General features: G+C 49.1%; 1 protein-coding gene and 1 long non-coding RNA gene across 2 annotated transcripts in view; one reads left to right on the top strand and one right to left on the bottom strand.

The window, feature by feature from the left end:
* LOC110090810 (uncharacterized) overlaps positions 1 to 26,646 on the top strand; it is a 36,293-nt gene that overhangs the window by 6,294 nt on the left and 3,353 nt on the right. The window contains exons 6-15 of the mRNA XM_078386427.1: positions 1,212 to 2,625; positions 7,832 to 8,279; positions 11,130 to 11,235; positions 12,566 to 12,639; positions 13,438 to 13,564; positions 15,714 to 16,537; positions 22,708 to 23,223; positions 23,552 to 23,675; positions 24,309 to 24,382; positions 26,402 to 26,528. Coding sequence (XP_078242553.1) covers positions 1,212 to 2,625; positions 7,832 to 8,279; positions 11,130 to 11,235; positions 12,566 to 12,639; positions 13,438 to 13,564; positions 15,714 to 16,537; positions 22,708 to 23,223; positions 23,552 to 23,675; positions 24,309 to 24,382; positions 26,402 to 26,528 — 3,834 coding nt within the window. The remainder of the gene's footprint in view (positions 1 to 1,211; positions 2,626 to 7,831; positions 8,280 to 11,129; positions 11,236 to 12,565; positions 12,640 to 13,437; positions 13,565 to 15,713; positions 16,538 to 22,707; positions 23,224 to 23,551; positions 23,676 to 24,308; positions 24,383 to 26,401; positions 26,529 to 26,646) is intronic.
* Positions 18,769 to 21,614, bottom strand: LOC140703912 (uncharacterized). Its single transcript, XR_013542490.1, has 2 exons — positions 20,554 to 21,614; positions 18,769 to 19,084 (listed from the first exon to the last, which is right to left on the bottom strand). It is a non-coding gene; the product is annotated as an uncharacterized LOC140703912 (long non-coding RNA).

Here is a 26,646-nt window from a genome sequence, read left to right as displayed (position 1 = left end):
TCCTCATCCTACTTTCATTGCCAAAAAAACCCAACAACCTGTGATTGGCCCAGAGTTACCTTCTGAGTTTCATGGTGGAATGGAGATTTGGACCCAGATCTCCAGACTCATAGGAATATCCCTGGATAAATAAAGAGAGACACAGAATAATGGGACACGTCTGTGGGAAGCAAAGTCATATAAAAAGCTGTTAAAAAGTGGGATTTTTTGCTTGTTTGCTTGTTCTACAAAGCTGGAAATGTTGTGTTTGTGTGTGTGTGTGTGTGTGTAAGTAAGTAAGTAAGAGAGAGAGAGAGAGAACAGATAGACTAAAAGTGACCCTTTAAGAAGGGCTTCATTGTATTGCCTTTTGATAACAAAACTTGAGGTGTTCATCTTTTGTAGACCTTTTTGGAAACATGACACCGTGCTGTTCTGGTAAAAAAAACCACACAAAATCCAGAGTATTGAAGCACTATTAAGACCAACAGATTTTTCTCCTGGTGAGCTTTTACAGATTACAGTTTGGTGACCACCAGAATGAATTAGCCTTAAAACGGTGTCATAATATTTCTTTTTGTGGGTTTTTGTTGTTTTTCTGTGCTTTCATTTGGCTGATTTGGTGTTCATGGGAACCCTGAACCTTTCCAAGGCCAGAATGCAATTGCTGATTTACCTTGGTGTAAGGGAAACCACATTAAATCTCAACCCCAGATTGCTACTGCTCATTTTACGAAGTAGTAGTTGGACTCCTAGATGCACGGGCCCCGGTGCCTTGAACGTGGACCTGACATGTATTAGAAGTTGGCATAAGAATCGCATGTTGTGGCACCAGTAAATTAGGCACGGACGTGGTGCTGCTGCAGGTTAAACCGCAGAAGCCTCTGTGCTGCAGGGTCAGAAGACCAAGCAGTCGTAAGATCGAATCCACGCAACGGAGTGAGCTCCTGTGACTTGTCCCAGCTCCTGCCAACCTAGCAGTTCGAACACATGTAAAAATGCGAGTAGATAAATAGGCACCACCTCGGTGGGAAGGTAACAACGTTCTGTGTCTAAGTCACACTGGCCACATGACCACGGAAACTGTCTTTGGCAAAACACTCGCTCTGTGGCTTGGAAACAGAGATGAGCACCACCCTAGAGTCGGACACGACTGGACTAAATGTCAATGACAATCTTTACTTTTACCTTTACCTTCTCTCTGTCTCTTTCTCTCTCTCTATCTGCTTCAGCAGGTAACAGGGGGGACGGCAACCCTGGCGATGGTCCATGTGAGGTCTCATCAGAGAAAACCAACCATCTGGAGACGGACGAGGTCTTTGGAAATCAGGAGGGACCAAAGCAACCTGAGGGAAGCCCAACAGAAAAGGCTCAGGACGCGTCTTCCCCCAAGATGAACAGCAAACATGGCGTTCCGGCCCAGCACGCCAGACACAAAGGGAAGAAAAGGAACGTCTGTCCTGTGTGTGAGAAAATTTTCAGCCACAAGTCAGACCTCAACGTCCACCAGAGGATCCACACGGGCCAGAAGCAGCATAAATGCTCCGAGTGCGGGAAGAGCTTCCGGCAGAGTTCGCACCTGGCTTCCCACCAAAGCATCCACACCGGAGAGAAGCCGCACCAGTGCCCGGTGTGCGGGAAGAGCTTCCGGCAGCTGGCGTACCTCACCTCGCACCAAAGGATCCACACCGGAGAGAAGCCGTACCAGTGTCCGGAGTGCGGGAAGAGCTTCAACCGGAGCACCAACCTCACCTGCCACCTCAGGAAACACACAGGGGAGAAGCCCTACCACTGCTCCATCTGCAGCAGGAGCTTCTGCGATAAGTCCGGCTTCAATCTGCACCAGCTCATTCACTCCAGGGATAAGCCTCACAAGTGCTTGGTGTGTGGCAAGAGTTTCATCCGGCGCTCGCAGCTCACCTCCCACGAGGGGATCCACACGGGGGAGAAACCCTACAAATGCTCGGTGTGTGGAAAGAGCTTCCATCGGAATTCCAACCTGACCTCCCACCGGAGGATCCACGCGGGGGAGAAACCTTTCGGCTGCTCCGAGTGCGGCAAGAGCTTTTACGATAAGCAGCACCTCCTCATCCACCAAAGGATGCACACGGGGGAGAAACCCTACAAATGTCTGGAGTGCGCGAAGAGCTTCCGGCGGCATGCCAACCTTGCCTCCCACCAGAGGATGCACACGGGACACAAATCCTATAAGTGCGTGCACTGCAGCAAGAGCTTCTACGACAAGCATCACCTCGTGATACACCAAAGGATCCATACGGGAGAAAAGCCGTATCGGTGTCCGGAGTGTGGAAAAAGCTTCAGTCAGAGTTCGAGCCTCACGTCCCATCAGAGAGTCCACACGGAAGAGAGGCCCTACCAGTGCTTGGAGTGTGGGAAGAGCTTCAGCCAGAAGCGGAACCTCATCCGACATCAGAAAATCCACTCGGGAGAGAAGCCGCACCAATGCCCGGAGTGCGGGAAATGCTTTTATGACCAGTGTCAGCTGAAGAGGCATAAAAGGATTCATGGCAGGGACGAGAAAGCCCCATGTTCTTGGAGCCTTGGAGGGGATTCAGGCGGGGCACCCACTTTACATCCTCTCAGAGCATTCAAACAGGAAAATCAGTGTATAATTTCTGAGATCAGGTAACAAAAGATGTTACTTCCCCAGTCCTGGGAAACATAGAATCCTAGAATAATTGGAGTTGGAAGGGGCCTGTAAGGCCAGCGAGGCCAACCCCCTGCTCAAGGCGGGAATACGAATCAAAGGATATCTTCCAGGTGGTTGCCTACCTTTCTCTTGAATGCCTCCAGTGTTGGAGCACTCACCACCTTGCAAGATCCTTGGTTCCATTGTCGTACTACTCTTAACAGTTAAGAACTTTTTCTAGATATTCAGCCAAAATCTGGCTTCCTGTAACATGAGCCCATTATAATGCGTCCTGCATTCTGGAATGATCGAGAACAGATCCTGCCCCTCCTCTGTAGGACTGCCTTTCAAGTCTTTGAAAAGTGCTATCACATCACCCCTTCAGTCTTCTTTTCTGAAGGCTAAACATGCCCTCTTGAGAATCCCCTGGACTGCAAGGAGAACAAACCTATCCATTCTAAAGGAAATCAACCCTGAGTGCTCACTGGAAGGACAGATCCTGAAGCTGAGGCTCCAATACTTTGTCCATCTCATGAGAAGAAAAGAGTCCTTGGAAAAGACCCTGATGTTAGGAAAGTGTGAGGGCAAGAGGAGAAGGAGATGACAGAGGATGAGATGGCTGGACAGTGTCATTGGAGCAACCAACATGAATTTGACACAACTCCGGGAGGCAGTGGAAGACAGGAGGGCCTGGCATGCTCTGGTCCATGGGGTCACGAAGAGTCGGACACGACTTAACGACTAAACAACAACAAAACATGGCCACTTCTTTCAGTGTTTACACGCAGGTCTTCATTTCCCTGATCATCCTTGTCCCCCTCCTCTGAACCTGTTCCAGTTTGCTAGCATCCTTCTTAAAGTTTGGCATCTAGAACTGGACATAGAACTCATGCTGAAGCCCAAGAAGTGCCAAATAGAAGGGAACTAGCTCTTCACAGGATTTGTAGACTTCTATTAATGCAGCTGAAAATAGCGTTTGCCTTTTTTGCAGCCACATCACAATTGTTGGCTTTTTTAAAAACTTGTAATCTAAAACAGGGACGTGGTGGCGCTGCGGGCTAAACCGCAGAAGCCTGTGCTGCAGGGTCAAAAGACCAGCAGTCGTAAGATCGAATCCACGCGACGGAATGAGCGCCCGTCGCTTGTCCCAGCTCCTGCCAACCTAGCGGTTCGAAAGCATGCAAATGCTAGTAGATAAATAGGGACCACCTCGGTGGGAAGGTAACAACGTTCCGTGTCTAAGTCGCACTGGCCATGTGACCACGGAAGATTGTCTTCGGACAAAAATGCTGGCTCTACGGCTTGGAAACGGGGATGAGCACCGCCCCCTAGAGTCGAACACGACTGGACAAAAATTGTCAAGGGGAACCTTTACCTTTACCTAATCTAAAACAATTCCAAGAGCCTTCTCACTCCCGGCATTGCTGAGCCAAGTATCCCTCATCTCAAAACTGTACATTTGGTTTCTTTTTTTTTCCCCTGGTGTAGAACTTTGCACATTTCCCTGTTGAATTTCATTCTGTTGTTTTCATCCCAGTGCTTTTTAAAATTCCCCCCCTCCCATCCTCCAGGGTATTAGCTATTCCACCCAATTTTGTGCCATCTGTGCAAAATTAGAGTATTCTTCTTGGGAGTTACCCTTCAAAAGATACTTGGAGTAGAGAAAGAGCTTTGGTCACTGTCTACAGTTTTAAGGTGTAAGATCATTTGCGTGTGACCAGGTCATTTATGAAAACTGTCCTGTGATTTTCATCTCGTGTTGCATGGAAGGGGCCTAGATGATCAACCTCTTCCCTGAACAAACATCCCTTAACTGGGATGCAGAGTCACTTATAGTCTGTGAAACAGGTTTTGTGCCTTAACAGGATTCCAATTCCTTCCCAAAGATTATTAAGCGAGCAGCCTGTATGAGTTTTTTTTCAAAATTTCCATGTGCCTTAATTCTTGCCCAAATTTGTATTTTCTTATCAAAATATATATGGTATTGCATTAAATGTGGTTCGCTGATAATAACGCAGTGGCTATTGTCTTATATAGTCCTGGTCAGTGGTTCCTGAACTTGGATAACCCAGGTGATGAGTTGGACTGCAATTCTCAGACACCTTGGCCAGCACAGCTGGTGGTGTAGATTTCTGGGAATTGCAGTCCACGAATACCTGAGTTACTCAAGGCTAGGAACCACTGGTCTAGGTGATCATTTGCCATAAATCTTGAATTATCTAGTGGCAGGGTCCTGAGATTTCCGATTTCCAGAGCTAGGTATTGTTAGCTAGTGATGTGCACAGCGATGCATATTTTTTTTTAATGATCATAGTACAGGAAAAATTGGTTTGAAGCTTTTACCTCCCTCATATTTGAGTCTATGGGAACATACTGTATTTTTCCTTGTATAAGATGCCCCCATGTATAGGACCCTCCCCGGTTTTCTAACCCAAAATTTCTTTCTTTGCAAGAAAGTAGTGGGGGGAAGCAATTCCTGCTTTCCCCCTCCATTTCCTTGCGTGGAAAATGCTTCCCACCTCCCATTTTCTTTGCAAAATATGGAGGGGGGAAAGCAACTTTTTGCAACAAAAGCGTAGGGGGAAAGCAGGAATTGCTTTCCCCCCTTCACTTTCTTGCAAGGAAAGTGTAGGGGGAAAGCAGGGATCAAAGCACTTTGATTCCTCCCCCCGCCTTACTTCCATGTATAAAACAACCCTCAATTTTTTCCTCTAATTATTTTAGGAAAAGTATCATTTTATACACGGAAAAATATGGTAAAGTAGTAGTAGAAGAGGAAAACCAGACATGAGATAAACTGATTTATTCAAGAAGACTGTAGTGCTTTGTAAAAATGTACCATTTGTCAAAGAAGCCTCCTTAACAGTAGCTGGACTCAATGATCCATAGAGTCCATTCCAGCTCTGCAATTCTAAGATGATGATTATGATGATGAATGAACTTCAACTCCCAGAATTGCTCAGGAATACCCCAGAAAGAATTCTGAGAGTTGTAACCCACAGTCTGTATTTTGTTCACCTGGATCAAAAGGCAGTAGCGCCTTACTTCCTGTTGTTATTGTGGAAAACAAAGGAGAGAAGCTGCTGTGAGGCTTCCTGGGAGACATAGTTCTTTGAGTGTTACCCTCTATAGTGCCTAAAGGGCAGCGAGACTACATCTCCCAGAAAGCCCTGCAGCAGCTCCCTCTTCCTATTCATTGACAATGGGAGGCACAGGCCTCCGAGATCGGCCATGTTCCGGGTGAGCAAAACGTAGGTCTGGGCGCGGAAGCTGGAACTCGGAGAATTCTGTCTGGGGAATTGTGGGAGGTTGAGATTTCAGAGAAGAAGGACATGGCCCACGAAGGACCAGGAAATGGTTGTTGAGGGCAGGACTTTGCATATGTTAGACGTGGTTTGGCCGTGCCCACCAGCATGAATACAGCAACACAGGAAACTGATCCATCCTAGCCCAGAGTCGCCAACCGTTTAAGTGGAAGTCATGGCTGTTCGCCTTGAGTTTCCAGGAGGTCCTGCCTGTCTCCCAGGAAGAGTGTCCAAAATGAGACGAGAAGCGAAAGAGAGCTCGCCCGCAGGCTCGTTTTCTTTCTCGGCCACAGAGTTGGTGCAGAAATGGCCGAGGCTGGGTGGCTGAGTGATGCCGAAAACTAAAATCCCAAACCAAGAGCAGATCATGAATTTCCTTCAATATATTAAAAAACGAGCAAGCTTTCGAACCCGGCTGGATCAGGGTGGCAGGGTGGGGGCTGGTTCCATCCGCATGAAGTGGGTGGTTTCTCTTCAGGCCATGCACCAAAAAAGGGGGCCACCGAACGAGCCATCCCAGAGGCCAGATCAGGATGAACAGCCCTGTTCTTGCACCCACACGCAAGGACTGGGTGGATTTTGAGACATCACTGAATTGATTGGGAGTGGGGGGTGGGGACACACCTGCTAGTATTGCTTGGGTTAGATCATCATCATCCTCTTAGAACTGCAATAGCAGGTGATGAGAGACCAGACTGAAAGGGAGCCATCCCTACATGCCCTTAAAGGGTGGCCAGCCAGCAGAATCCTACCTGGGGCAAACAGACCCTCCCTCTCTCTCTCTCTCTGCCCCCCCCCCAGGCCAAGGGCCACGAGATATACACCCCCATGGAAAAGGAGGGAGGGGACGCCATAACCCCCCCTCCCTTCCCTCCTCCCCAAAAGAAAGAGGACGTTTATCCTTGCAAAACATACAAAGAAAGACAAGAGAGCCTGGGACCTTAGAGATAAGGAGGGCTGCAAGGTGGAACGCAGAGGCTCCCTTTCCGGTTCCCATGCGAAGGGGGCGGAGGGGCGTCCCTCGCGCCCAGGCCCTTCCCATTCGCCCGTTTGAGCCTTCGATGGGAAACCCGAAGTGTATCATCAGCGGCAATACAACCGGACTCCTAAGGGCGAGGAAGGCGGCTTCCCGGCGTGGGGCGGTGGTGGTGGCGGGCAGGAGGTGAGTGGGGGTGGAGGGAGACCGAGTCGGGCTGCCTAGAGAGGCCGGAAGGGGGGAGGAAGGGAGGGAGGCCCCCTGCTTCCTGCCGCGCACCCTCCCGTGGGAAAAGAGGCCGGGATTTTCCCACGCGGGGGAACCGGAGCGGCGCGCCCCCTGCCGAGCGATCGGGGAGGGGAGGGCCGGGGAGGGGTCCCGGAGATCCCGACGGAAGGAAGGGTGGGGAAGGGGTGGTCTTCGCTGCATCTCCCACCGAGGCCAGCCTTTCCTTCCTGGGCTCGCCTCTGAACCGGAGTCAAACCGGTTTTGCCGTGGGAAAGGTAAGCCGGGAGAATTGCATTAAGGGTGGGGGGTGGGGAGTGGGGAGTGGAGGCGCCGTTGCAGCCTGTTGGGAAAGGAGGTGGGGATTATTATTATTATTATTATTATTATTATTATTATTATTATTATTATTATTATTATTATTATTATTATTATTATTATTATTATTATTATTATTATTATTATTATTTGCGGGGGTGGGAGGAAGAGAGAGAAGGAATTCCCTGGAGCTGATCCGGAGCAAAGAGGAACTCCCAAGGGGATGCGCGTGGGGGGGGGAAGGCAAACGGGGTGGGGGGGTGGGAAAGGAGGGAGGGAGGGGGGAAGTACCCTGGCCGGGGTGCCTGCCCTCTTCCCCCCCCCCAGGCACCTGAGCTCCGCTGTCTGCCCTCCTCCTCCTCCTCTTCCTCCTTCCAGGGATCGGGGCCGCCCGAAAGGAGTGCGGATGCTGGAGCCGTCGTTGGAGGTCCTTTCAGAACCGCGATCGCCCCAGGAGCGCGACATGGGAGAGCCGAGGGCAGCTGCTGGAACCGTTCCCGGGGACGCCCGGGTCCCGCACGACAGTGGTGGGGAAGGAACCACGCTGCCACTGGAGGAACCAGGCCAGGGGGAGTCCGGCTGGCGCTTCGGGGACCTCCGCCCCCGGGAGGTCTGCGCCCGACTCCACGGCTCTTGTCACCGATGGCTGCAGCCCGAGAAGCGCACCAAGGCAGAGATGCTGGACCTGGTGGTGCTGGAGCAGTTCCTGGCCGTCCTGCCCCCGGCGATGGGGAGCTGGGTGCGAGAGTGTGGGGCGGAGAGCACCTCCCAGGCGGTGGCCCTGGCCGAGGGCTTCCTCCTGAGCCGGGCAACAGAAGAGCTCCAGGTGAGACCAGATCAGACCTTTTCTCCTCCAGGTGACGGGGCTTTGGGGAGGGGGGGGACTACATCTTCCAGAGCTGCCTCAAATATGGGAGGGGGAGGCAAATCCCCGCTGGCAGAGGGGCTGCAGAGTTATCGGTGGAACCTCTGCTTGAATTTGGAAGGCCCCGGGTTCAAATCCCCAAAAGAACCCCTACAGAAGGCTGGGCTGGGCTCCTAAAGAAAGCCCTGGAGGGCCAGGACGAGGTTGATTTCAGTCCAAACTGAGTGGAATGTCTTCAGAAGGACTCCAGTGGGGATTCACCCCCCACCGTATCCTTATTTATTCATTTATGTCAAACATTTTCAACCCGCCTTTCTGCTTGGAAAGGACCCTAGGCAGCTTGCAGGGATGAAAGATCATATTTACAGCTGAAAACAAGGAGTACAGGACAGTGGTTAACCTCATTAAAAAGCAATATTTAAAAAGTATGAACAATAAATAAAGAGGCATCCTACATGAATTATCAGGCCTTAACTAATGTTAAGGCAAAGATCAATAAGCATACCAGACTTTTAAAAAACGTCACTCTGAGGAATAAGGTAAAGGTTCCCCTTGACATTTAGTCCAGTTGCGTCCGACTCTATGGGTAGGTGCTCATCCCCATTTCCAAGCTGTATAACCAGCGTTTGTCCGAAGACAGTTTCCGTGGTCACATGGCCAGCACGACTAGACACGGAACGCCGTTACCTTCCCACTGAGGTGGTCCCTATTTATCTACTTGCATTTTTACATGCTTTCGAATGGCTAGTTTGGCAGGATCTGGGACAAGCGACGGGAGTTCACTCCGTTGCGTGGATTCGATCTTACAACGGCTGGTCTTCTTTACCCTGCAGCACAGAGGCTTTTAAACCGCAGTGCCACCACGTCCCTTTTACTTTGAGGAATGGAAAACACAAAAAGGGAAAACACAAGTAGTAGTAGTAATCCAGTCAAAGCAGTGATGCATAACAATCTATGTAAAAATCACACACGGGGGGGGGGGAGAGAGAGGTAGCTATATATATGTATATATTTGCAATACTGTATTTCCTGGTAAAAATTTTCCCCAGCCTTCCAATAATCCTTTATTTATGGGCACTTTCAGGGTTTTTCAATGTATCCACTCAAAGAGGGGAAAGACAAGGGTTTATGTCAGCACAAAATAGAACAATAACCTGGATTGCCGCACTTAATGAAAGAAACACTATCACAGTACAGTGGGGTCTTGACTTGAGAACTTAATCCGTATTGGAAGGTGGTTCTCAAGTGAAAAAGTTCTCAAATCAAATCTGCATTTCCCATAGGAATGCATTGAAAACCATTTGATCCGTATCTGCTCTTTTCCGTCCATAGAAACTAATGGGAAGCTGCTATTCCGCCTTCGACCACAAGAGGGGGATATTTTGTTTCTTTTTTTCTTAGGTCAAGAAAGGTTCAGGGAAGGCAGGGAAAATACAGTCCAGGCAGTCCAGTACCAGGCAGCCTGAAGACTGTCTCCCAATCCACTCTCTAAACGCTGGGAGGAGTGAGGAAGCAGACAGGCACCCTTTTCACTGGCCAACAGTTAACTGAAAGTTCACATTTTGCACTTTCCCTGCCTCCCACGTGGTTTTTTTTCAGTTCTTAACTCAAATCTAAGTATGTAAGTCAAGTCAATATTTTCCGATGAGATTGGTTCTTAAGTCAAAATGTTCTTAACTCGAGCCGTTCTTAAGTCAAGACCCCACTGTACAACCATAACAAAAACACCCTGATCACCATAATCACTCAATCCCCTGAAAAGGACAAAGAGCTGATCCCACAGCTATAAATACTCAACTATCCCACAAACAGCACCAGAACATAGAGTTCTAACTCCTGCCCTTTGAAGATGCCGGCCACAGAGACTGATGAAACATTAGGAAGAAAAACCTTCAGAACTCGGCCAAACAGCCCAAAAACCTGCAACAGCCAAAGACATATTATTCTAGGAAACAACAGAGAGCAATACTAGAGAATTTTTGCAAGGCTTCCAGGGAAATAAAATTACGCCCTGTTTTCGCACAGCTGATCGCTTTCCCCCGTTTTCGCACAGCTGATCGGCGGGCCTTTGTAGAGATCGCTTGGCCCCGCCGATCAGCTGTGCGAAAATGGGGCGTTTGCGATGATCGGGGGGGAAGCGATCACCACAAAGTGATTTTTTCCCATAGGGAACATCGCAATGCGATCGCAAAATCTTCATCGCTATGCGGATTCATTGTTAAACGGGGCGCCCATTAAGCGAGGCACCACTGTATATTTAAAAAATGTAAGGTTTGTGGTCCTCGTACACCATCTCACCACAAAAGTGACTGAAACTTTAATTAGACCTTTGAGTCTAATGATCGCAGACATAAGCTATCCTTGAGTCCTTGATCGCAGACATAAGCTATCTTTTGACACCACCACCCCCGTATGGATCTTCACCAGGCTAGGAGGAATATGTAGTCCGTAATCCATAATAATACTTCGAACATTTTAATGCTTTCACTTAAAAGTGCATAAAACAGCAAAAGAATTTTTTTTAAAAATTTAAGTCCTATTTAAGTTTTTTAATTTTAAAAAAGTTTATTGTTCTTTAAAATTGATCTATTTATCCACTGTGCTGGAGACCCTAACCTTCCCCTCCCCTTCCTAAAGCCATTTATGGCAGTGGTCCACAACCGTGGGCCTCCAGATGTTCTTGGACTTCAACTCCCAGAAATCCTGGCCAGCCGAGGTGGTGGTGAAGGCTTCTGGGAGTTGTAGTCCAAGAACATCTAGAGGCCCAAGGTTGAGGATCACTGATTTATGGGATCCCCTTCTCTCTTTCAGGCCCAAGGGACTGTTGCCAAAAGAGCCTCTGATCTCCCTGTGGCAATGAAGGCCACCTTAGAGGAAAGAGCTGCGGAGAAAATGGATGGAGCTCCCTCCGTATCAGGTCAGAATGCACAACCTACTTTCTCCCCTCTTATCAACTAGGAGCATGACCAAAACCCAAGGACGGCTTTTATGTTCTTACAGTTTTAAGGGTATATCAAAACCACATTTGAACCTTTTTTTAAAAAATCTTTTAATTCTCATATATTTTCCAAAATACTAATGGTGGCACCTTTTTGTTGGAGTAGGACAAACAGTTCCCAACCTGTGTGTCATGGCTCCGTGAGGCTCCCAGGATCGGAATCAGGGGCATTGATGGGAGAAGGGACAGAACATAGAGCGATGGAGGCTGTAGAGCAGCAGTTCATAGCTCTGTGTCAAACAGGAACCGGAGTTGAAGGCCGCGTGCCTGCCTCTCCTTGCCACATCTCTATGGTTCCAGGTGCAGGCCCTTGCCAGATGGCCTCAGGAATGTCCTGCATTAGGACCTGGAAAAAGGTGGGCCCTCTGGAGTACTGTGGGGCGGAGGAGATGGGATGGCTTGGGAGGAGTGTCACTCGGTGGTAGGGAAAACCCTGATGGCCCCTCCAAGCAAGGCAAGCGGTGGCCAGCGATCAGTGAATTATTAAACGAGCTGCTAGTCCATAACGTTTGTGAATCACTGGGGCAGGAGGATGATTCTGTTGGCAAAATTGTCATTATTCTTACATGCGGTCAAGTTGCCTTTGACTTAGGGTGACCCCATGAATGAGCTGTCGCCAAAACTTCTCGTCCTAGGGAGTGAGTCCGTCTTGCATTGGGTCTTCCTTTTTTCCTGCTGCCTTCTACCATTCCCTGGACATAATTAAAAGTGTGTTAACACACCACTTTAAAAAGATGCCACTTGCATCTGTTGTTCCCTTGAGGGTGCACCTCAAGTCATGACTAGCACCTTGTTAATTAGTGATCATTAGTTGGTGACAGTTGCACTGCTCAACATGAATGCACATAAGACGCGGGCAGATGCTGGAAAATGCAGATTATAGAAAGTGCTATTAGAATAGTGAACACTACACATAACACGGCCTCTTTAAATATATAATTAGTTGAGTTTTCAATTCTACTTTATTAAAACTGTGAACCAACTTGAGTCCCCTTGTCAGAAGAAAGGCAGCCTATAAATAAGGCAAATACAATAAATTTAAGCTGAAATGTCACTGGGCAGAGAATAGCCACGGGGCTGGGAGACCTCCCTTCAGAAGGGGGTGTTTCAAGGATCCCCATCATTTGGGAGGGGAGAGATTCCAAAAAGCATTTTTACCAAAGTAATGTCAGAGAATCCCATGGACAATGTAAGAATTGAAGGGATCAGGTCTGCCCAACACTTTCTGCTTCCTGTCTTGCCCTCACAGGCAAAAGATCTTCTCTTGGGATTCACTCCAGAATGTCTCTCATCTGTGATGTTCCTGCGGAGGAGCCGAATAAGGTATGAGAAGAACGGGCAGGACAGCTGCCTTCTTCCTCACCAGGGTCTGGGAGAACCTCGTCTCTGTTGGATATACTGCAATCTACGTATGATGGCTTTAAGAGGTTTTGGCTGGGAGGGGCTTTTCTGGACTTTGGTTGAATATCAATCAATCTAGTAACAGCCAGCTGATCCCTCTCTGCCCCAGATCCTTTTCCCTGTCTTTTTCCAGTCAGGCTTCTGGCAGCTGCACAACCAGTCAGTTCATCTCTAATTAAGTTAGTTAACCAATTAAGCTCAGGGATGTAACAAGTTTAACATTTTTACGCAATATGATGTTTATTTTTATATATGAAAAACTGTGAGTAAACAAACGTTTAATGCTCTTTCATTACCAGAGTCTCTAAGTGAATGATTGAGAGAGTACAGTAAGCGCCAGTTGCAGTAAACTAACCAAATAAGGAGTGGTCAGCTGGGGAAGACTTGATAGCTCAATCTTCTCTGTAGATTCCTGTCAGAACCATTTTATCTACTACATTAGAGGAAAGCTAATTTTTTCTGTAAGCCACATTCAGTTTTCTCACACCACCCTCTGCTGCCCAAGAGTCTTTTCCTTATCCTACACAACAGCAGCAGCAGCAGCAGCAACAACAACAGTAATAATAGAACCACGGAGCTGAATCATAGAATCTAGTGCCTGTCAAGGAGTTGCAGTGGGGGATTGAACTTCCAACCTCTGGTTCTACAGCCAGATTTTTTTTATTTTTTGGGGGGGCGGGGCTTGATCTCCCCTGATCAACCTTGGCCTCTTTCTTCCAGGCTCCAGTGACCTTTGAGGAGGTGGCTGTACATTTCACGGAAGAGGAGTGGGCCCTGCTGGATCTGGGCCAGAAGACCCTGCACCGGAAAATCATGGAGGAAAACCACGGGCTTTTGGTCTCACTGGGTAAGTTTACTCCTTCGCCTCCTTGATTCTTTACGGGAATGTGTGTTCCAACCTTCAGATCCCTTCCTGTGTAGTAGGAATCCTCAGCTCACTGCTGTGTGAACACAGAAGGATCCCCAAATCTCAAAAGAACCTCCACAAGATAAAAACATTGCAGATTAAAAAATATGGGGAAAATTAGAAAGGTTTATCTCTGCTGCCCAAATGGCACCAAGCGGCATCGAGGGAGCTCCCCCTTTGGAGCACAAATCTAGACATGCAAAGCAAAGCTTATCTACCGCCCCATAGTGCTTCAATCACTCTCTGAGCAGATTACAAGTTAATTATGCAGGCTACTCATTGCTCCTTCCCGCCAGCAAGGTGGTTGCTCGGTTTACCAACCTCAGAAGGATGGAAAGCTGAGTGAACCTCGAGCCGGGTACCTGGGATTGAACCCAAGTTGTCAGCAGAGTTCTGGCTGCAGTACTGCAGTTTAACCACTGAAAGACAAGGTCGACACTCTTCCCTTACAAACCGCCCAGGTGGACAATGAACCTGGAGAAGGGGATCTGGGGTAGGAAGGTTCTTAGGGGGACAGGCCATCCTTCTGGGGACTTTTTTCTCCAACATTGAAGGAAATGCTTTAAAAATCAACTCGGGATTTGGGGTCGCTGCCGCTGTTGGAGAAGCCTTAGAGCCGTGGTTCTCCACCTGGGGTCCCCGGATGTTCTTGGACTAAAATTCCCGGAAGCCTTTTCACCCCTTACCTATGCTGGCCAGGATTTCTGGGAGTTGTAGTCCAAGAACATCTGGGGAACCCGAGGTGGAGAATCCCTGCTTTAGAGGAAAAAAAACCAGCTTGAATGCCCAGTTCCAGTTAGCCGTCAGAGACACGTGAACTGCTTTCGGATCTAGTCCCACAAGAGGGACATTCCAGCATCTCATCCGTAAGCTCCCAGATCGTGGATCAGTGGGGCTAGAGTAGCTGTGGGTGCCATAGGGCATGGGTGGATTGGTAGGATCCCAAACGCACCTTCGAGCACTTCTGGTCCTCTCCGGCACTCACACACCCTCCAAAAACAATGTGGACAATTTTTTTAAAAAAATGATCAGAGAACTACATGTGTCTGTTTTTGCCGTGTTCTGAGATATGTCAGGCATCCTTGTGGGTGTTATGTGCCGTCATGTCAGCTCAGACTTATGGGGACCTTAAGAATGAGATCTCTCCAAAATGTCCTGTCTTCAAATAGACCTGCTCAACTCTTGTACACCTTTGGCTTCGTATTGGGTCTTCCCTCTTTTCCTGCTGCCCACACCTCCGATTAAAATTAATAACAATACCGTCCTTTTTTTCAGCCACTAGAGGGTGCAAGTGAGCCTTGGGTCCTTTTGAGGACAAAGGCGGGGGTGGGTGGGAATATTTAAAATAAATAAATAAAAAAACATATTTGTATTCTCAAGGGCTTTCATGGCCAGGATCCGATGGTTGTTGTAGGTTTTTTTGGGGGGGGGGGGCTGTCTGGCCGTGTTCTGGACGTTTTTTTCTTCCTAATGTATTCTCGAAGGCTTTCACGGCCAGGATGGGAAGGAAAAAACCTCAAGAACACGGCCAGACAGCCTGAAAAATCTACAACAACCATCCAAAAAAATATTTATTTATTTTGTTAAATGCCTATAACAGTGGATGTCACTATGGGTGGGTGTATGTGGTGGTGTACAAGTTAGTTAGTTAGTTAGTTAGTTAGTTAGTTAGTTAGTTAGTTAGTTAGTTAGTTAGTTAGTTATCTATTGATAAGTGGCGGACCTCCTTCGGCCCCATCTTGAGAAGGCAGGATTCTCTGGAAAAGACCTTCATGTTGGGAAAAGTTGGAAGGCAGCAGGAAAAGAGGAGGACCCAATACGAGATGGACTGATTCCCTAAGGGAAACCACAGGCTCGAGTTCAGAAGAGCTGAGCAGGGCAGTTGAGGACAGGATGTTTTGGAGAGCCTTCATTCATAGGATCGCCATGAGTCAGAGAAGACTTGGTGGCACATAACAGCAACGACACAATAGGCGGCGGCAGCATTACACCTTTAAAAGTTTGGGCATGCACCCAGCCATTAACTGGTCCTGGTCTCTGGATTGTGGGGTTTATTTCTCCCTCCTTTCTTCTCTCTTTCTTCCTGCAGGTAAACTGAGGGAGAACGAGACGGATGCTGAGCCCCCGAGAGGTGAGGGGGAACACAGGGAGGAGCCTGTCCTCCCTGAAAGCTCTGGTTTCGGCGAAAACACCCCCCACGAAGGACACGACAAGCCACCAGTCCCCCGGGATGCAAAACCCACAACGGGCCAATCGAGGCTTGACAAACCTCAGGGAAATCCCAGTGAGGAGACCCCGTGGAAGTGCGTGGAGTGTGGGAAGAACTTTACCCGGAGGGACAGCCTCTTTCGGCACGAGCGGTGGCACCGAGGGGAGAAGCCGTGGGTGTGCTCCTTGTGCGGGAAATGCTTCAGCGAGAGGTGCCACCTCACCCGGCACCAGCGGGTGCACTCGGGGGATGAGGTGTGGCTGTGCGCGGTGTGCGGGAAGAGCTTCATGTACAACCACAGCCTGCTCAGGCACCAGAAAATCCACACGGGGGAGAAGCCGTTCCAGTGTTCGGAGTGCGGGAAGTGCTTCATGGAGAACTCGGCCCTCTGCAAACACCAGAGGGTGCACACGGGGGAGAAACCCTACCAGTGCCCCGAGTGCGGGAAGCGCTTCAGCCAGAGGATCGGCCTGACGCTGCACCAGAATGGCCACCTGGGGAAGAAGCCCTACCAGTGCCCCGAGTGCGGGAAGAGCTTCAGTCAAAGGACAACCCTGACGTCTCACCAGCGGATCCACACGGGGGAGAAGCCCTACACCTGCTCCGTGTGCGGAAGGAGCTTCAACCGGAAGAGCAACCTCAATTCGCACATGAGGCTCCACATCAACGCGCAGAGGGAGGAGATCCTGTCGCACTTGAACCCTTAGGCCTGCTTTGGAAAGCCACGTGGCTAAGGAATTTTAGAAACCTGTGGAGTTTGGGGGAGGAGAATCTGGAGGAGAACAGGAAGTATGGTGTAGTGGATAGAGGGTGACGGTTAGGATTCAGGAACCTGGCTTCAAACCCTGTGGGGGATTTTATGGGAACGGTCAGACGCTCCTGGAACAGCTCATGTATCTTAAAAACCCTACTGGGGTCACCAAAAGTGTTAAATTGGGCAAGAAATAATTGTAGTGCTGGAGGAGAGCTTTGCAGGTATGCAGGACAGCCAGAAAGACAAACGAGTGGGTCCCAGAGCAAATCAAGCCTGAATTCTCTCTGGAGGCAGAAATGTTGAGACGGAGGCTGTCCTTCTTTGAGGACATCCTGAGAAGTGGTTTTTCCTTTCCCTTCCTATAGGGGCGCTGTGGGGTGGTGCGGCTGGCCCAAAGCCACCCAGGCTGGCTCTTCTCTCCCAAGGGGGACCCAGTGGGGGAATTGAACTCGCAACCTCTCACTCACTGAGCTGCAGTGATTTGGTGTACGGCAGACTCGGCTACGAGTGGCCCTCCCATTCCATGGCTGCACTGCACCTCCCATGAAGCTTAGCAGGGGTTTTAAAAATGGGATTTGTAGTCCCAAGAGTTTCCTGATGCATTGCTCAGCCTGGTGGGCGCTTCTGGGTCAGACGGGGTTGCACTTAATACGGCAGTGAAGCAGGTGTGCCAGCTGTGCCCTCTCCTTGAGCCGTCAAGGAAGCGTCTGGCGAAAGTGGCATGCGTCCTCGATAACGCCCTGCCTGGATTACTGCAGTTCACTCTTTGTGGGGCTGCCTTTGGAGATTGTTCAGAAGCGAATCACAACCGCTCCACTGGCTGCCGGCTGAGTTCAAAAGCGCTGGCGATGCTCTGTGATCTATACGGTTTGGGTCCCGGCTATCCGAAGGGCCCTGTCACCCCTCTGTGGAGCCCCTCTCTGTGTTTTAAGATCAGGGGAGGCTTCTCTCTTGGTCTCACCAGCCCCACTGGCTCGTTTGGCGAGGATGAGTCTTCTCTGTGGTTGCTCCCAGCCTGTGGAACTCCCTTCCCCAAGACGCTAGGCTGAATCCTTCATCTTGTCCTTTCACCAGCCGGCAAAGGCCTTGTTTTTAATTGACTGGGATAAAGGCCATTATGCTGTTTTCCAACACACACACACACACAAAACACACACACACTCTTCAAGTGCTTTTAAATGGTAGATTTTAATCTTGTGGATTGTTTCTTAATATTATTATGGCTTAGCTGTGCTTTTAATTGTCCTTGTGCTGTTTTCATTGATTGTGAGCTGCCTGGGGTTGTGTGGAGGGGGAGGGCAGGGAAGGGGGCTCATAAAATTGATAAGGAAATAAATAAATGGATAAACTGGAAAACCTCCCGTGAAGCGTGTCTAAATGAGCAGTGACATGGGAGCTGAGCCAAACCGGGACAGGATCCGTCTCGTGAGTGGAAGAATCGTGAGTTTCTCATCCGGGGGTGGGGTGCTTTGGGGGGGTGTCGAGCACCCCTCTTCTGCCCCTTTCTTTTGGGCCAAGGAAACAATGATTAATGGGGAGGGGTTCAGGAAAGGCGAGCAGTGTAGATGATTAAACCTTGTCCTTTTGCAAAAGATGGGTAGCCCCTTCCTCTTCAGAAAGCTTTTTTCAGGACCCAGCAGGGTATGAAAGGGCTTGAGGGGTGCCGTTCATGGCCGTGCTTCTGCTTCCCCCCCCCACAAAAAAACCACCTTGGTCTCTAGTACGAGCAATAGGGAATATATGGCTCCCACCGAACGGGTGGACCGCTCGAGCCAGAGGTTGGGAGTTCGAACCCCCTCCCAGGCCTCCTTGACAGGGGCTGGACTAGATGATCTTTAAGGATCCCTTCCAGGTCTACAGTTGTGAGATGATGGCGGTGATGATGATGATAGCCACAATATTCTTTCTTTTAAAAGGGGGGGTGGGTTAGGGTTTGAGAGGTGGAAAGACTTCACTGTGGCTGGCGTGATTTATTTAAATACGGACTGAGCTTCAATCTAGAGACCAGCTGACTGGAGGCTTTTATAGGGTTCCTCTCCCCTTCGTGCCATCCGTGTGGCTTCTCACACGTGAAGGACGCTGGTGTGTGTGTGTGTCTATGAGAGCAGAAGTCTCTCGCAGCCCTGGTACACACCCCACCCCACCAGCTCACTACACAACACCTAGACACACAGACACACATTTCAGGTTATTGCTTTCTTATTTCCTTTATTATTATTATTTCTTAAGCTGAAGTTTACTGTGCAATTTTATGTGCAACCATGGGACAGGACGGTGCCGCTTGGATTATGCTTCCATCTGCTGACGGGGTCAGTCTGTATCTGCTCACTGTTCTGTCACTAAAAATATTTATAAATCGCCTTATGGTCTTTTGAAAAGACCATCCAGCTAGCAAAAGTGGAAGGCAGCAGGAACAGGAGGGAAAGCTGGCATGAGATGACTTGACTCAGGATGACTCTTCCTCCTCTTTCTGGACAGTTTGTAATCGGGCAAAATCCTAAGACACAAAAAAAGAGAAGACAAAAACAGCTGGCCCCTGAAAGACTTGTTACATATTAATGTGAGCTTTTCATGGACAGGTCCACTTTGTGGGATGTACTGAAAATGAATGAAATGTTGCATGAACTGCTAACTATTTGTTGGCTCTTGAAAGTTACATCTATCTAATTTCTGGCTTCCCTTGCTTTAGGGCTCTGTTGTAACAATTCCTCAGGAGACAGAAAACAGACTCCGAGCCTGGACAAAGGTGGGGGGGGGGAGAGAAGAGAGAGTGGTGTGTATCCGCGTGGGGGGGGATGTTGAAGACTGGGGATTCACTTAAAACTCAAGAGGGAGAGAGAAAGAGAATATTAAATATAAAAGAGAAGAAGATGGCAGAGGGGAATCCCGTGCGTTAACGTAAGGAATACGGAGAGTTTTTTTACCTTTGAGCCTTGTGATGAGAGACATTGCTTCTCCCCCCTCCCCCGCCGGCCAGGTGACACACACCCCTCCCCTAAATGGCACTGCACCCCCTCCCCAATTTTCCCGGTTCTTCTCCTGCTGCAACTCCAGCGGCCCGCCTCTGCAGCCCTCGCTTGCACAGCATTCCCACTGAACTTGCATTGCATTTGCATTACAATTTGCATTGCATTGCAACAACAGCATCGTATTTGCACGCACTTGATTGCATTGTATTGCATTTGCACCCCCCCCTCTCTCTCTCTCTCTCTCTGGGGGGGCGGAAGGCGACGTCTCCGAGACCAACTCCGCCCCTGCCAGCCACTCTTTCCAGGGAGGGGGGGGAAGAAGGGGAGGAGCTACCCCCCACCACCACCACTGCTCTGCCCCTCTAGGAAGCAAAACTCTCTCTCCGCTCCACCGCCCCCCACAATACAAAAAATAATTCCGCGGGGGAGGGGCTTGCCGGGGCCTTTTCCCTCCCCCTCCCACGCTTCCCCCCCCCCCCGCGCGCGCTTGTCGGAGGGGGCGGGCCCTCCCCTGACTGGCCGCGGAGGCGGAGGGCAGGGAAGAAGCCAGTGAGCAACCAGGGGAGGGGGGGGAGCTTTCTTGGAAGGGGCGGGGCCTCTGGGCACTCTCCTATTTCTCCCCCCCCCAGCCCTCCATGCAAGAGAAAGTTCCTGTTTGCAAAGAAAGGGACGGCTTACACTCTCTGGGCTCCGCAGCTGATCTCCCCGAAGAGGACAAGGAGAGGGGGGGGAACCCGTCTCCCTCTCCGCCGCCCCCCCCAGTTTTCATCCCTGTGGTGAGTTGCAACGGGGGGGGAAGAGTCTCCCGGGAGGAAGGGAGGAGGAGGGAAAGAGGTTTGGGGGGGGGGTCCGACTTGGCTTGAACCCGGTGCTTCCATCAGGACGAAACCCCCCTTCCCAGCGGGGGGGGGGAGGGAAGGGGAAGGATCGACCCCTCTCTGTCTCCCCAGGACCCCTTGGGAGGGGTGGGGAGACTGACTTGCCGCCTACCCCCCACCTGAAAAAGCTCTGCCGACCTGCATCTCGCGCGGGAGGTGTTGGAGAGACGTGGGTTCCTCCCTTGGCACCGCCCACTCCGCTCTGAATGGGCAGCTAGCCCCGGAGGGCCGAGAATTCCCTGGGTGGAAACTCTTATGTTGGGGGGGTCGTTGCAACAGCCCTTGCTCAGCTCTTGCAAAGTCAAGCCTGCGGTTTCCTTTAGGCAGTCAGTCCATCTCGTGTTGGGTCTTTCCTCTTTTCCTCCTGCCTTCAGCTTTTCCTAGCATTATTGTCTTTCCCAGAGAATAATGGGGCTTCTCAGGATGGGCCCAAAGTCTGGGACTGATGCCTTAACAGCCTCGAAAAGGTCCTCTCGTTGCCTGAACTGTGCCCAGGTCTTGCAAAACTCAGGGCTAGAGTTTCCTCCTTCACAGCCTGGGTGAAGCCAGTTGCTTCATGCAACTGAAGGATAGTTGTCTTGAGCCAAAGGATGATGGTGGTGGATGTTAGAGGACAAAGATGCCTCAAGGGAAGAAATCTTCCTGGAATGTCAAATTCATGGCTTTGCATGTGTCATGTCTTTTTTTTGGGGGGGGGGAGTAGCCCAGAGTAAATTAGAGAGGACAACTCAGAAATGCAACAGTGCAACAAAACCTGTGTCCACGAGAGTCCCCCACTTACTGTGCAGGAGAGAGAGAGAGAGAGAGAGAGAGAGAGAGGACATCACGGTAAACAAACCACAATTGCAGAATTCTGTGGCTTTGTTCGGTAACAGAGTTTACAAACAAAATTTATTATGTATTAATTATTTCATTCTTTTGCCCAAAAGCATCCTTCAGAGCAAATGCCATAGTGGCATATATTCTTTTATTTTGCTTATTTAAAATATTTTTCCCCTGCCTTCATCCTAAGAAAGGAGCTGAGGTGGTTTATATAGCTGAAAACACAAGATTAGAAGCTAAAAACAGTATAGAAATATAGAACAAGATTTAAACAAATATTATATTTTAAAATGGTAAATAAAATCAATACTAAAAAACACACATAAAAACAACAAGACACAACACAGGTGGCCAGTCATTGAAGGGGAGCCTGCCTGAAGAGAAAGGTCTTGGCCTGCTGGCGGAAGGAGAGCAGAGCTGGGGCCAGCCCATCCTCCGGTGGCAGGGAGTTCCAGAGTCTAAAGGAGCAGCCATAGAGAAGGCCCTCTCCTCAAGATCTTATCCCCCAGGCAGGCTCATAACAATCAAATAAGAAATGCTTCACACAAATAAGCATTAGAACAGCTGGGTGTCCACACACAGAACAACACACACACACAACACACACAGAGGAGCCCTCTGCTGCTTGTGCAAAGCAAGTTGGAGGTCTACAAGATTTCTAGCTGCGGCTTATGTGCTTGCACGGTCCATGCGCTGCAGCTTCTCACCTCCTTAAGCCGATTACCTTTCAAAGGAACCAAACTGGGCACCATCCTGCTCCCTCAAACCCCCGGGTCTGAAGCTGCAGAAGGGCTGTCGTCCAGCCCCTTAATGGGCTCTGAAATTGCAGAGTTGCGTAGGAGAAAACAACGTGTGAGGTGCTGTCTTTTTTTGGCTGGCTTAGGAAGCCGCTCTCTCGGCGGTCGGATCCTGGGTCTCCCCCTCCCCCGGTGTCGCTGCCACGGATGAGGAGCAGCGATGGCCCTTCCAGGTTTCAGGCGGTTTCCCCAGGCGCTGCTGGGTACCAAACATTGGATCTCTGCACCCCACAGAATAGACCTTTGTTCTAGATGGGCGGGGTAGAAACCCAATCAAATCAAATGAAAACAAATAAATAAATAAAATCTCCTGTGCACGCCGTGTCAGCAGCTAAATTCTGCATCAATAGCATTAATGCCATACATCAGCTCGGCATTAGAATGGCTTTGCTGGACTTAGAGCAGGATACAAGCTTTTGAGTTATGCAGGACTCTTCCTCTCCCTTGACTATTTTTTATTTTGTTTTTTAACAAAGGGGAAAAGAGGAGAATGTTTGTTCTGAGTAGGGAATGAATGGGGTATCACGATAGTCTTGATTTTCCGTCTTCCAGAAATCCTCGGAGAGACCCGCCTTCGCCTCTTTAAGATGATCTTCTTTTCTGGAAACTACCATTAGAATGTCCAACCCGGAGGGGTCAGTCCTTTGACGCCGACCCTGCCTTAGGAAGGAACGTGGCCTTAGGATAATACAATCCGTTGACTTTGTTTTTGCGTGGCTGAGCCGTGGAGAGAGAATGCGTGTGCAGGATCCACCAGGGGGAGAGGGCCAGGAAGAGCCTGGCATCCCCCACCAGACTGGAAAGGATGGAAAAACAGTGGAAAAAACAGCCCAAAAGATGCTGGCCGTAACCATACCAACCCTGGACACACAGCGCCAGCGGTTCAGGAACGTCCGCTACCAGGAGGCCGAGGGACCCCGGGAAGTCTGCGCCCGACTCCATGGCTCTTGTCACCGGTGGCTGCAGCCCGAGAAACGCACCAAGGCGGAGATGCTGGACCTGGTGGTGCTGGAGCAGTTCCTGGCCGTCCTGCCCCCCATGATGGGGAGCTGGGTGCGGGAGTGCCGGGCAGAGAGCACCTGCCAGGCGGTGGCGCTGGCTGAAGGCTTCCTCCTGAGTCAGGCGGAGGAGGAGGACAAGGAGCGGGTGGCGGAGAAGGAGGTGAGAAAGGTAATGTCTCCTGACAGGGTCAGATCTGAAGACGTTTCATGCTGGCATTTCAGAGAGTCTGAAAACATGACAGGGGGCATTTTATTCCCCCAGTGGCAGAGGAAAGTCTGGGTCTCCCTGTAGCTTCTGCACGAGATATACCGGGAGAATCTTATCGCTTTCAGATAATTATCTTTGGAGGGGAGGGGTCGGGAAGGCCCAAACCGCTTTCCAGCCCTATAGATTAACGTAAAGGATTTCAGTGTTCAGCAAAAGGGGGGTTAATTCATCATCCTTTGTTTCTCTTCCTTATATCTCCACCTCGGTGGAAACTTGGCTGGTGTTTCAGGTACAAGGACCTCCCGTGGCCACTGATTCCCTCCTTGAATCCGGGAAGGATCCGTCAGATCCCCGCCCAAAACTGCTACTGTGGAAGGTCACAGAAGGGGATCGAGAGCCAGAGAGACATCTGGGTAAGTCTTCCTTTGATTTAAAGTGTAATACCTGGTGTCCTTTTTCTTTCTTTCTCTCTCTCTCTCTCTCTCTCTCTCTCTTTCTTTCTTTCTTTCTTTCTTTCTTTCTTTCTTTCTTTCTTTCTTTCTTTCTTTCTTTCTTTCTTTCTTTCAAGTCTGTGTTTACCTTCTTTAAATGTATTTCCTGACATTGCAATACATAGGTTATTTGCAGGTGTCCTCCTTATTTTTTAGGCTGTCTCGTGTCCCTTTCTTGGTGGGGGAGTAGACGTAAAAGCAACGAAGCCGAGAGTGCTAAAGAGAACCCTGGAACAGCATCGGGGCCCAAAGTATCTCAGTTGCAGGATTCTGGCCCCACAGTGGCCGATCTGGTGGCGCAAAGGGAGGTCGGCTGGCAGGATGTGACTCTCCTTTTTTTTTTTTTTTTGGCTCCTGCCCCGAGATACTAGGGGTGACAGGGGGCCGTCCAGACTAGTAGCCAGCAATGGCTTGGACTTCCATGAACAACTTCTTTGCCATTTTTTGCCACCACATCTTGGGGCAATGAGTTCCATGGGTTAACTCTGCACTGTGGGAAGAGGATCATTCTTTTCTGTGTTTTGAATCTCCCACCCTCTGTTCTCTTCCACATAGGCAAAGGGATGACACCCTCGGGATCGTGTTCCCTTCAAGGCAGGGGAGAAGCAGCTGCCATGCTGTCAACTCAGGTGAGAACCTTGTGACATAGCAGGAAATTCCTTGCCATTTTTCATATTTTTTTTTTCTTTCTTGCAAAATCGAGGCTCTGGCTTCCTTTATTGAGTTGATCCATCTCATGCTTAGTTTTCCTCTGTTCTTCATGCCATCAAATTTTCTCTGGGTTCGTTAGCTTTCAAAGAAGGTTGAGAGAAAACCAGAAGCCTGTGTTTGTCATTGCTGGCATTTGTCTCTGAAAAAAAAAAGATAACTCCAAAATGAACAAGAGAAATACTTTGCACCTTGTACAAATTACATTCTTCTTTTAAATATCCTTTAAAGTTGTTGGGTTCCCCCCCAAAAAATAAAAACAGATAAACTGAATGTTCAGAAAAAAAATCTCTTAATTTTTTTTCTTTTTATTGGACAAGCTAATATAGGCAGGTCTGCGGGTATAATAATATTGTTTTCAACCTACTGAATATCTAAATATAGTCACTACAGAAACTTAATACGATGCTGTAGGGATATAACTACGAAAACCTAAGGAAATACGTAAGTACTTCAACAGAACTTAATATTTACTTATTTATTTATTATATTTATATCCCGCCCCGCTAGTTGTTTGACTACTCGGGGCGGCGTACAACATACAAAATAAACAATTAAAATTGCATCATTATCAAGATTAAAAAGTCATTCAAGATGGGGGGGGGGGGGGGGAAGAAAGAAGATAGATCAAATAGTGCCTGGAGGGAAGGCCTGCCTGAATAGCCAAGTTTTTAAATAGGATGCTTCAAAATGGAATAATAAGAAATTAACTAAAGTATTACAAATAGTTTACAAAAGTGCAAACTATGAGCTGAGTTTTTTTTTAAAAAAACCTCAGTTATGTCACATCTGTGTAAGTATCTTTAGAAAACTAAAGCATAAGCAACTAAGGAATTACAGTGGTGCCCCGCATAGCGAGGTTAATCCGTTCCGGATTAACCCTCGCTATGCGGAATCGTCGCTAAACGGGTAGGGAAAAGGTATTGAAATGCATTAAACTTAGTTTAATGCGTTCCAATACCTTGCTTACTTACCCGTTCAGTGAGGATTCCCTTTGCCGGCAGCCATTTCCGGGCTTCCGGCAGCCATTTTGGAGCCGCCAAACAGCTGTTCGGCGGCTCCAAAATGGCCGCCGCAATACCCGATCTTCGCAATGCGGGTTTTCCCCATTGCGAAGATCGGGTATGTTTCCGTATAGCGATCCCGAAAAAGGGATCGCTATACGGAAACATCGCTATACGGTGCACTCGCTAAGCGAGGCACCACTGTACATCAGTGAAGGTTTGTAATGTTGCAAAAGAACGGCTGGACAGCTCCGTGGTTTAGGCGTCTAGATGCGGAGCCAGAGGTTGTGAGTTCGATTCCTCCCGGGCCCTCTTTATAGGGGCTGGACTTTAAAAGATCCATAGGGTCCCTTCCAGCTCTGCAGATGATGATGATGATGATTTTAGTCCCATCCCACTGCCAGGAGAGTCTCCTCCCCTCTATAGAGGCTCTCCTCTCAGCCTTGTCTTCTGGCTCACGCTCTCTTTTCTGGCTGTTATTTATACCCTTTAGTAATTGCTTCTCTCTCCCTCCAAATATCAACAATATCATAGGGTTGGGGTTGATAGGTTGCAGACTTCTCTACGTGGGCAAAATATTTTTTAATAGAAATCTCTGTTGCTTTTACTAAGGTGTCAAAGTACCAGCTCTGTACATTCCGATGCGTGCAGACGGTCACTTTCGCAGATAAGTCACCTCTCTGAGTAAACAGCAGAGAGGAATAGCGCTCCTTAAATAAGAGAGTGGTGGCCTCTCCATAACCTTCCAAAAAGCAAGCAAAAAGAGAGAGAGAGAGAATTAAAAATGAGAGGCTGACAAAGATAAGAAATATTTGACTAAGGCTGTTTTCTATCTCTTCTGACGTTTTGGGAGCAAGCAGGAGGGGTACTCCTTTCTACTGGATGGGAAGTCATTCTTTAGACCTCTTTCTGGAAAAGGTCTCCTTTTCCTTTCAGGGCCTGGTCTCCTTTGAGGAGGTGGCTGTATGTTTCACAGCGGACGAGTGGGCCCTCCTGGATCCGGGCCAGAAGGCTCTGCATCAGGAAGTCTTGGAGGAGAACTGTGGAAACATAGCTTTGCTGGGTAAGGAAGGGAATGTGGAACCGTGGGTGTATGGGTGGGACTTGGAAGTTCAAGCGATTTTTATACTGTGGTTGGGCAAAAAAGGGCCACCGCCATGCGGTACTGGACACCGCCCTTC

This window comes from Pogona vitticeps, chromosome 2, assembly GCF_051106095.1.
Source record: "Pogona vitticeps strain Pit_001003342236 chromosome 2, PviZW2.1, whole genome shotgun sequence".
In the NCBI taxonomy this organism is placed as follows: domain Eukaryota; kingdom Metazoa; phylum Chordata; class Lepidosauria; order Squamata; family Agamidae; genus Pogona; species Pogona vitticeps.
Note: the sequence above shows the minus strand (reverse complement) of the source record. Positions and strands in the feature narration are given on the sequence as shown.